General features: G+C 24.4%; 1 protein-coding gene across 1 annotated transcript; it reads left to right on the forward strand.

The window, feature by feature from the left end:
- The first annotated feature begins 958 nt into the window (after positions 1-958).
- Positions 959-10382, forward strand: Plc21C (Phospholipase C at 21C). Its single transcript, XM_011502794.1, has 18 exons — positions 959-1079; positions 1423-1569; positions 2148-2419; positions 2602-3104; positions 3350-3470; positions 3806-4001; positions 4174-4525; positions 4733-4921; positions 5092-5301; positions 5526-5845; positions 6226-6546; positions 6973-7029; positions 7525-7717; positions 7800-7915; positions 8211-8317; positions 8546-8861; positions 9038-9229; positions 9758-10382. The coding sequence occupies exons 1-18, from the start codon at positions 981-983 to the stop codon at positions 9881-9883; spliced, it is 3837 nt and encodes a 1278-aa protein (XP_011501096.1). The 5' UTR covers positions 959-980; the 3' UTR covers positions 9884-10382.
- The last annotated feature ends 1737 nt before the right edge of the window (positions 10383-12119 follow it).

The following is a 12119-nucleotide window of genomic DNA, read 5'->3' on the forward strand; positions in this document are numbered from 1 at the left end:
GTTTGATTTTCTGTGTGTGTGTGCGTGCGTGCGTACATGCGTGCGCTCTTTGTATTTTTTCTACCGATCTTCATCCATTCTGCTGTTGTAATGCTTTGAAACATTTTCGGTGAACTCTAGTTAGAAATCAGGATGTTCATTGCTGCGATCCAGTGCTTCCATTTTTGACAAAAGGGAGAGACAAAGAGAAATATTGTTAGATTCGAAGTTAAGAGGTAGAGAGACACAGGGAGAGAGTGAGAGAGAGAGAGAGAGAGAGAGAGAGAGAGAGGGAAAGGGTTTTGCGCCCTATATGTATAACGTATTATTTACTTGTTTTTCAATCTCAAAAATTTGATGCAATTTAGTAAGATTTACCTTACTTTTGAACTTGTTAGTTTTTTATTTTTTACTCTTCATTAGTTTTTTAAATAGAAGCGCGATTTCTCGGTTAGTTTACCTTGTTAGAACCGACTGATTTATGTATAATAATTTAATTTTGTTGAACCTGAGAAATTAAACAGTGAACTGATTTGCTTCTCAATTGCTTATTTAAACTTTTAGTCAAGTCAATAGATGAAAATAACCCTTTGAGATTTCCAGTGCAAAACAATAGTCTAGCTATTTTTTTAAAATACTTTTATTATAAACAAGTATAAATATAAAATATAAAGTAATAATAAAGATTAAATATAATTTATTCAATAATATTATTTTTATATAAACTTCATGCATTTGTTTGTTTTATTGTAAATTTTACATAAATAATTTAATAATATATTTTTCATCCATATTATTATATATAATTTTCTTTTTTAGTATTTTCAATGTCTGGAAAAGAAAAATCTTATATCCAGTTCATAGTGCCAAACAAATTGAACGTGGATAAATCAAATTCAAAACGGAATTAAATTATTTAGTGAAGAGATCTTTTTTATTCATTATTAGTGGATTCATGTTTGTGAATTTTTTTTTTTCTATCGAAAGAATCTTTCGAAGTAATGGCCAGCACTAAATCAGTGGAAAATGCTGTCCAAACTAGGCCTGTAGAGATATCACAGCAATTACAGGATGGAGAAAAATTTGTTAAATGGGATGAGGTATAAATTTCTCAACTTTTGAATGATATACGTTGTATATAAAGTCTGAAATAATCTAAAATAAAGGCTGAACTAATATATATATTGAAGTATTTAAATTTATAGTTTTTTTATATAAATAATGCTGTTCAGACCACTTTTATGTTAATGTGTTCTTAAAATATTTAGAATACAAAAAAAATTTTATAAAAAAAAATTTTCAATGTAAAATATGTTTAATATAATTTAGTTAATAAGAATTTTATGATACACAATTGAAATGCATGTATTTTAAGTATGAATTTTGTGTGCATTAAATATGAATTTTAAGTAAGCATTATTACATTATTTTGATTTTATATAGGATTCAGGAGTGGCAACACCAGTTACTTTAAAAGTTGACAAACATGGTTTTTACCTCCATTGGATAGATCAGCATAATGAAATGGATATGATCGATATAGCTATGATTCGTGACACACGTACTGGGTTATTTGCAAAAATACCTAAGGTGCATATAATAATTAAAATAAGATTTAAATTAAAATAAGGTTTAGATTTAATATTTATTTCTATTTTTGAATAGTTGAAGTTAACAATATGTGTTCAGAAATCTTATATTTTACATGACTTGTAATTTTACTATTTAAATTACAAAATATCATATAATACAATTTTGAGAATAATAAAATGTAATATTTAAATAAATAATAATATGTATAGCCAAACTGCTTTTAACTATGTATGTAAATAGTTTTATAAAATTCTTTAATAATTAATATAAAATAATCTAAGATTTTATGATATAAATAGTATTTTGAAAAATTAATGTTATTGATTTTTAAAACATAGTTAAATGATTAATTAAAATAAATTGTCTTGTTTATCAATAAGTAAATAAATTTTATTCAAAATAAATCATCAATTTTCTTATTGAATTTACTTATTATGGATTTATTTTATTGAATATTTAATTTATTAATTATTTTACAGTTAGAATTTTATACATAAAATACTTTTCTTGCTAATTAAATACTTTGGATATTAGCAAATCTACTGAATGAGAAAATAATATAAAGTAATTTACAGGATCCAAAATTAAAAGCTCTTGTAACAATGGGTTCACAAGATTCTTTAGAAGATAAGACTGTAACAATTTGTCATGGTTCAGACTTTGTAAACATGACTTTCATTAATTTCTGTACAACACGTGCAGAAATCGCTCGACACTGGACTGATCAAATTCTTCATTTAGCTTATAATCTTACTCAGCTTAATATTAGCACAATCATGTTCTTACAAAAGGCTTACACAAAACTTACCTTATCTGTTGACAAATTTGGAAATATACCAGTTAAAAAGTAAATAAATATTTCTGAAATATCTTTTATATTTTAATAAAAATACATTTTTATTATTAAAGTAATACTATTTTTATACATAACAAAACTATGCATAAAAAAATATATAAATTTGAATTTCTTAGTATTTTACTTTGATATTTTTAATAATCATAATTTGGAATACTTTATTTGGTTTTTAGTATAATAAAAATGTTTACACAAAACAAAGAAGATCGAAAACGTGTTGAAAAGGCATTGGATATTTCAGGCTATGCCTCTGGAAAGAATGATTCGATCCCTTTGCAAAAATTTCAATTTGAAGAATTCTTTAATTTTTATAAGTCTCTAACTCAGCGCTCAGATGTTGAAAAGGTTTTTGAAGAAATAGTTGAGAATCCTAAACGAAAATTAATGTCTGTACCTCAACTTGTTGAATTCTTGAATCAAACTCAACGTGATCCACGTCTAAATGAAATATTATATCCTTATGCTAATTCTGTAAGAGCAATGGAAATTATTAATCAATATGAACCAAATAAACACAATGCACAAAAGAGTCAGTTAAGTTTTGATGGTTTTCTTCGTTACCTGATGAGTGAAGATAATCCTATTGTAGCTGTATCAAAGTTTGAATTATCTGATGATATGGATCAATCACTCGCTCACTATTTTATTAATTCTAGTCATAACACGTATCTTACAGGTAATTTCCTTAAAATAGTTTTTGTTTCAATGGAATTTTAATTTATAATCACTTAAAAATAAATGGATTTACAAATATTTTAAGTTATTAGCAAAGTTAAGTTATTTCAAACAAATAATATATGAAACATCTGAAATTATTATAATTTAAAAACCTCTTTTTACTTATTTTACTTATTTAATGAAATTATTTTTTTTTTTATGAAATATATTTATATATAATATATTATCATAAATTTTTTATAGGACATCAACTAACTGGTAAGAGTTCTGTAGAAATATATCGTCAATGTTTGCTTGCTGGTTGTCGATGTGTTGAGCTTGATTTTTGGAACGGCAAGTTTGATGAACCGATCATTGTTCATGGGTAGATATATTTAAGTGAATATTTAGAAGAAAATATATACATCTTATAAGAAATATCAATATAAAAAATATAAAGACATATTAGAAAAGGCTATTTGAAAAATTTTATGTTGTATATATTTTAAAATCCTCTTGAAGGTTCAGTTTTAAAATTTTTTGCAAATTATATTATAAACTAATATATGTCAGTTACTACTTTTATAATATGACGATAAAATAATTTATATTAATAATTATTGACATTGACAAATGCTTATTAATATAGAATTACAAAATTACTAATTTGTGAAATATATAAGCTTATTTAAATCTTCTTATATATATTATTTTTTGTAGGTATACGTTTGTACCTGAAATTTCGGCTAGGGATGTTATTGAAGCGATAGCAGAGAGTGCCTTTAAAACATCAGAGTATCCTGTAATACTAAGCTTTGAAAATCATTGTAATCCAAGACAACAAGCAAAAATTGCTCAATACTGTAGAGAGTTCTTTGGAGAAATGCTTCTTGATGCACCACTTGAATCTCATAAAGTAAGTAATTAAAATAGTTTTTAAAGCATTGTTAAAATTTAGCATGAATTGATTAAAAATAAATTATCTTACTTTATGATTAGTTGCTATCTTAGGATAGATATTATTAATAGTAAAAATTCATTTATATAAAAAATAGAATATATTTTGGAATTCTATTTGTAATTTTCAGTTAGAACCTGGTCAACAATTACCACCACCTTCATTATTAAAAAGAAAAATAATAATAAAAAATAAGAAAAAGCATAATCATCATCATCATCATAAAAAGCATCATAAAAAACAGCAAATTCAAACTGAAGGTATAGAAGAAGGCATTGAAACTTGTGAAGAGCATGATAGTGAGAATCAGTCAGCTAAAGGAGAAAATGGTCCTCCACCCGATATCATACCACTAAGTGAAGTAGTAGATGGTATGGTAGTTGGGAATGGAAATGGTGAACATCAAATAGCTAATGGAGAACTTCGTCCACCTATGCTACAACATCGACAGGGTAGCAAAGATAGTACTCAAGATGATGATGGTATGATTATTTTTTAAATTTCTAAAATAAATGTTGAATATGCTTATAGTATTAATAGAAACAATTTTGTTGTTTTAAAAATATTCATAATTTTATTTTACTGCTTCTTTATTATTTAGATTTAGTTAAATTATTAAACATTTATTATTTATTATTTTAAATTTTTAATATAAAATATTTTTAATTTATTAAAAATAATTACTGTAGATGATGAAGATGAATCAAGCACTGAAGATGATGAATCCAATACTGAAGATATTAAATTGCGACTTGATGATAAAGTGGCAGTTTCAGATAAAGCAGCTGCTACTAAGGAAACAGAAGCTGGAGCCGAAATTTCTGCATTAGTTAATTATGTTCAACCAGTTCATTTCAGTAGTTTTGAATCTTCAGAAAGTAAGATATAGGAAATAATTTTTTCATGTTTTAATATAAAAATATTATAATTAAATATATACAATTGTTTATAGTTATTATTACATACATTCATATTTGATATGAAAATTGTACATAAAAATAATATCTTGATTAGATATATTATATATTAATTATAAATAAATTTTCAGAAAAAAATCGTATGTATGAGATGTCATCATTTGATGAAAAACAAGCTACAACATTATTAAAAGAACGACCACTCGAATTCGTCAATTATAATAAGCATCAATTATCTCGTGTTTACCCATCTGGTACACGCTTTGATTCAAGTAATTTCATGCCTCAAGTTTTTTGGAATGCCGGTTGTCAACTTGTAGCTTTGAATTATCAAACCTTAGGTAATTTGATTTATCAAATTTATTGATCATAAATTAATTTATTATTAATAATTTATGACCCTACATTTTAATTTAAGAATTACCAATGACAAAAATAGATTAAAATATGGAACATCTTTTTAACATAATTAATTCATATTAAAAATATTATATTTTATTAATAATTTTAAATTTTCAATAATATTTGCATAAATTTAATATCAGAAAATTTTATATAATTTCAGATCTTGCTATGCAATTAAATTTGGGAATATTTGAGTATAATAAACGTTGCGGTTACTTATTAAAACCTGAATTCATGCGTAGAAAAGATCGCCGATTAGATCCTTTTGCTGAATCAACAGTTGATGGTATTATTGCTGGAATGGTTCACATTCATGTAATATCAGCCCAGTTCTTAACGGATAGAAGAGTAGGAACTTATGTAGAAGTTGATATGTATGGTCTTCCAGCTGATACCGTTAGAAAGAAATTTAAAACCAAAATAGTCCCTAATAATGGTATAAATCCAGTATACGACGAAGATCCTTTTGTTTTCAAAAAGGTCAATTATAATTTTGAGTTCATATTAATAAGTTTTTTCACAATATATAAATAAATAAAATCTAACGATGAATACTTATGTACAATTATAATAATACAGACACTATAATTAAAAAAATTTTGTTCAGTTATTTCGAAAATGTAAAAAATGGAAAGATTTGAAAAATTATTAGGGCATAAGAAAGCAATTATAGTTGAAATTTCGGTTAATAATTATTTACAAATATTTTTATAATGATTTTATTAAAATTTTATTTTCACATATATTAAATTACAATTAATAAAATTAAATTTGAAACAATTCTAAAGCTTTGAATGTTTTATTTCATCAATACTCAATTAATCTTTAGATAAAAATGATAATGTTATTTTGTATTATAGGTAGTCTTACCAGAATTAGCCTCTATTCGAATAGCAGCTTACGAAGAATCTGGAAAGATGATTGGTCACCGCGTTCTACCAGTTGTTGGTTTATGTCCAGGTTATAGACATGTGGCTCTGAGAACCGAATGTGGGCAGCCTCTTCCATTAGCCAGTTTATTTTTACATGTTATCGTTAAAGACTATGTACCAGATAAGTTAAGTGACTTGGCAGAAGCACTGGCCAATCCAATTAAATACCAAAGTGAACAAGAAAAAAGAGAAGTGCAACTATCAGTGCTTACAGATGATATGGAGGAACCATCTAAAGGTCACATTGAGGTACCAAATATTTGTCTTGTTTTCAAGTAAGAAGCGATTTAATTAATACGCGTTTTTGAACTAGATTTTAAAACGATTACTTAATTTGAATCTTTTATAACTATACTTTAATATTATACATAATTAAAAGACATTGATTAATATATTAATTTAAAATATTTTTAAGATAAAGTAGGTCCACATTTTTTTTTAATATTGATTTTATGTATTTATGTAAATTTCTTTTAACAATTTTAAGTAGTATCATTGAGAGGCTTATATTTTGACTATGTATTTGTCTAAATCTGAAAAGTTTATTATTAAAATATATATTAAATTGTATACAATGTTAAATACCAGTTAACTTTTATTAAAAATTTTTAAAAATATTTTTCTGCATATGATTGTTCTCTTAATAATACATTCACTTTCTGCTAATTATTGTAGATTAAAGACAAAATTAAGGAAAAAGGTAGCAGTGGATCAAGTTTCTCTAAACCAGTTGTGAGTCTTTTTAAATTTATAATCATTTATGATCTAGCTGGAACATTTTATTGAAATTTATAATATTCTGTGATTAACTGGATAAATTTTATTTTTTAATTTATTATTTTATTTAAAATATTATATTAATACATTTCAATATATTATTGAATCAATATGAATCAATTTTAATATTTTATATAATATATATAATTTTTGTATATACAATGTAAAAAATCCACTACACACACACACACACACACACACACACACACACACACACACACACACACATATTGAATATATATATATATATATATATATATATATATATATATATATATAAATTGAAAATTTTAATAAAAATCAAAATATTAAAAAGGTATTTATTTTATTCACATAAATCATTATTTTTCAGCTAAAAAATGTTATTATATACGAGTTCTAATCAACTATTTTACTTTGTGATATAGATAAATTAATTTTTTATTTTAAAATTTGATTTGGTTTTATCAGGAAGAGATAGGTAAGTCAAAGAGAATACAATCCATAGGAGAATTACCTGGTTTAATGCCAAGCATAGGAAGTCCACATGGAAGACCATCAATAGGACCCATGACTCTATCTGATTCTCAAAAGTTTGAAGATGGTTCGTCACTTATGGTAAATGTAGTTGATGCTTCCTCAAATAAAAGCCCTCTCAATGCTAGTATGAGTAAGTATTTTGTGTTCAAAGATTGTATACAACGAATGGTTTCTAATGACTTTAAGAAAAGGTTCTTTTTCTATAGTATCTGAAGATATCGTTGCCGAAACTTTAGACAAATTAATGGAAAATAAGTTGGTCAAAGAAAAGAAGATAGAACTAGAAAAGAAATTGGATTCATTAAAAAAGAAACAAGAGAAAGTATGATTTTTATTTATCTTTTAGTTATTTTATAAAGTAAATATATAAAATATTATAAAGACCCATTGCATTATGATTAAAATAATATAAATATATTTCTAATAATTTTGTAAAATTTAAATGAATAAATAATATACTTATAAAGTAATAAAGTACAAGGTTTGACTAGCTAACCATTCTCAACTTTTTTATAATAATAAACACTTTCATTTCTAATTTACTTAAAAATTTAAATATTTGTGTTAATATAATATTATTTAATATTTACATAAAAATATATTTTTCAATCTGGAAGGAAAAAGTACGGATACAAACAGCAAGAGGTTCTTTGGATGGAGAGAAACAAAAATCAAAATTCTATATGAGTAACAAATTAATGCAATGTCTCTCCAGTAAAAATATGTATGTATAAGATAATCAGACAATTTATTTTTATTAATTATATAAATGTATGTATTATTATTCATCAATTTATTAACTTCATAGAAATCAATAAAGTGATAAATTGTATAAATAATTAGTAAATTTATTATCATAAATCTATCATTGAATTTGTGTTTATTATCATTACGGATTATATTTTATTTTTTAAAATAAAAATTTTTTTATTTTAATATATCTGAATCTTAGCTTTTCCAGCGAAGTAGGGTTGAGCACTCTGGCTCTTCCTGAGACAACAGAATCAGTTGAGGTAGATAATCACGAAGGTAACGACGCACCGTCGAAAACACTTCCAAGAAGTCAAAGCGAGCGTATGCTTGCTGTTTGTAAGGAGCACTTATTACAGGAACGTGAAATACAAGAGAAGTACCATGAAAGTATGTTCACAACCATGGAGAAGGTGATGAAATCGTCGCAGTCCAGTCAGTTGAAAACACTTCAGATATTATACGAACGTGAAACTGCTGATGTTAAGAGAAAACTGCAAGTTAATAGACATGAAGAGGTATGTTTTAATATAGAATTTTAATACAAATTCACGGTCTTAATGTTTCTAATTATTGTTCACGACGTTTTTAGTAGCAAAAAATGTTGTTTATTTACAATCAATTCCGTGTTATTAGATCTTTAATTATATTGTTTAATATATTTAAATTATTTAATTTATTTTACAAATATTAGGTAAAACAATTGGCAAAAACTCACAAAGATAAGGCTGAATTTGATCGTTTGAAGAGAGAAGTTGCAAAATCTACAGTTGAGAAAGGAGTGAATGAATGTACGAGACTAACCAAAATATATGAAAAAAAAAAAGTGGAATTAGAAAAACAACAAGAAGAAGTTCGTCAAAAATTTGAAGAAGAAAAAGCAAAGGTAGCCTATTACATTCATTTAGAATAGTATTTAAATTAAGTAAATTTTAAAAAAATAATACTAATGACATTTGTACAGAATAATTTCCAAGAATTTAAAAATAATTTTTTCCATTGAAAGTTAAAATTAAGAAAAATATTATGGTATTATATTATTGTAAAAAAGAAAATTGTATACACAACTTAATTAATTTAGTCAATTAAGCTTAAGCAATGTAATTAATTTTTTAAATAATTTATTAAATAATATTTCAGATTTATTAACGAATTTTAAAAATATTTTTAAATATTTAAACATTTATATATTTTAATTATTTAAATTGTTTCGTATAATTATTATTAATTACGTTTTACATTTTAAGATTATATTGCCTTAATATTAAAGTAATTTTCGAATAATATTTGATATTCATTAAATAAATCTTTCCAGTTATAATATAGTTTTTAACAATATTAAATAAGCAATAAATAAATAATAAAATTTCTTGTTTTACGTGACGTAGTAAACAGTAATTTATTTATGCAACAGATTCGAACAGCTCTTCAAATGGAATATAATCGACGTTTTAGCAAACTTGATAAAGATGAATTGGAATTATCTCCAACTAGTGTCAGTCAGAGTGTTTCTGAAGCTGTTAGTGAAAAGACTTACTAGCAGACGGCTGGACATTGTAGTTGGTTAAGATGTTTTCAGCGCAATACACATCAAAAAAGAAAATAGCTTGAAAGTGGACATCATAAAACACTATTATGCAATGCAAATTTCTTTGTAATGTAAGTAATATCACAAAGAAAGCGTTGCAGCAAAGAAGTAAAAGTAAATGTAAAATGTGCATTTTTAGTGAATGCAACATTCCGGTCCTTTATTGAAATCATTTTTTAAGTAAGCAAAGTTATAAAAATATCATACAGTAATCCAATGGAAAAATAAAATGTGTTCGTCTTTGTGTTTTCATCCATATGGATTGTAGAAATATAGAATCGAAAGTAATATGAGTATATGTATACTACTTTGTAAAATTATGAATTGGTAGTCACAGTATTAAATAATAAGAAATCGTAACGTATATACAGACAGGAAATGTAAGTTTATTCCTTTAAATACGAAGGAAAATACGTACAAGTAAAGTGTAGGCTTAAATGAGAGAGAGAGAGAGAGACCGTAAAAAAGAATCTGATTATATTCATATTTGGTATGCGATTCTAAATAATTGTAATTTTTTAAAACTATAACTTATTTTTGTTGTTATATATATAAGATTTTAGATCCTCCATTAAACTGATATTACTCAATTTCGAGATCTATCTTATTGATACTGAAAAGTACTGTATAGTCGGAAAATGGAAAAAATAGGTCCCGGTTAAATTTTATTGGGTTAGTGGAAAACTGGTTTTTGAAAGAGTTTGATAATATAAAATACAACTGAGAAAATCAATATTCTTGAAAAGAATGCAAATGAATTTAAAGAAAGTACATTGTACAAGTTGAAATAGAAAAAAAAATGAATCGGCACTTGTAATTTTTGTAAATCGTATTCTAATTGAAAAAGTTGAAAAAAAAGATATAATGAAAATCATGTGCTCCAACTATTTCTAATGTGTTCTTACAAAATATTTTTTTTATACAACAAATAGATAAAAGAGGCTTTGATATTTCATAAAAAGTAAAAATTAAACAATTTAAACGAATTTGTGAGAAAGTGAACGAACACGATAAATAACATAAGTTGAAGTAAATTACTGTTTTCAGGAAGACAATCAAAAATGTTACCTACGTAAGTGTTAATACGATCGTAACGTTTTCATTGTTATTATTAAATTATAATGTATGTATGTGTATATTAACATACGTACATAAAACAAAATAAAATATTTAAATTATAAATAAAAATAAGTATAATAAAGATAATAATATTAATAAAAATTAATATAAAGAATATTAAACGAGATGCATAATAATCGTATTAATAATGATTAAATCAAGAAAATTACAAGTTGAGTTATCTCAGTGACGACGCGACACATAAAATGCTATTTAATGTTTGGTATTAGGCATAAAATAGCGGCAATTAATAATGTGCAGTTAATATAGGCATAACGCGTTGTGATATTAATGGATCTCAAACGGTAAATTCCTAAGTTTAGGCGATCGAAAGTGAAATAAATCATGCGATTAATAGTAGAAGACGTACAAAATTAACGCTCATTATTTTACATAAATAGTTTTTAAAAAAATTATAGTTGCGATTAGTGTTCATATATACAATTTATTAATTATGCAATTTATGTATTATGACTTAAAAGTATGAACTTTTTTTATACATGGCAGTAATACTTGAAAGTTATATATATATATATATATATATATATATATATATATATATAACTATTTCATTTATATGAAATTATGTATTATACATAATTTATTAATAAGTTATAAAAAAACTATAGTTACTTTCTTTATTAATAATAATTTATAAATTCTCTGTCATACTCCGTAAAAGCACAAGGTAAAAGTGTAATTATTGTATATAAAAGCAATATGTTGTGATACATGCCTGATTATATATTATTTATATCTATGCTACGTGTCAATTATATTTTTAAGAATTATTAATAATGTTCTTATTTTTTAAGATAAAAATCTGATGTTTTATTCATGTATATATTTATATAATTTTTTTTATAAATGTGATAATTATTTGTTACAGGGTATGACAAGAAAATTACAAATATTTAAAAGTATAATGGTTCCTGTATTCTTATTTCGAATAATAAATTTAATTTACATGTGCATTTTCACACTTAATATTGGTAAAACAAATTAAAATAAAAATTATGATAAATCTTTTTGAATTTTGAAATTTGTGAGCTTCCTTTGTAACGTTAAT

This window comes from Ceratosolen solmsi, unplaced genomic scaffold (genome assembly GCF_000503995.2).
Source record: "Ceratosolen solmsi marchali unplaced genomic scaffold, CerSol_1.0 scaffold15, whole genome shotgun sequence".
Taxonomy (NCBI): Eukaryota; Metazoa; Arthropoda; class Insecta; order Hymenoptera; family Agaonidae; genus Ceratosolen; species Ceratosolen solmsi.

What these genes read in the sequence shown, in the direction of transcription:
- Plc21C (XM_011502794.1), top strand. Translation starts at nt 981, where the DNA reads ATGGCCAGCACTAAATCAGTGGAAAATGCTGTCCAAACTAGGCCTGTA. An exon ending in ATCCTTTTGTTTTCAAAAAG is followed by an intron (nt 5,846 to 6,225) that starts GTCAATTATAAT and finishes TTTGTATTATAG; the next exon opens with GTAGTCTTACCAGAATTAGC. An exon ending in TGTCTCTCCAGTAAAAATAT is followed by an intron (nt 8,318 to 8,545) that starts GTATGTATAAGA and finishes TCTGAATCTTAG; the next exon opens with CTTTTCCAGCGAAGTAGGGT.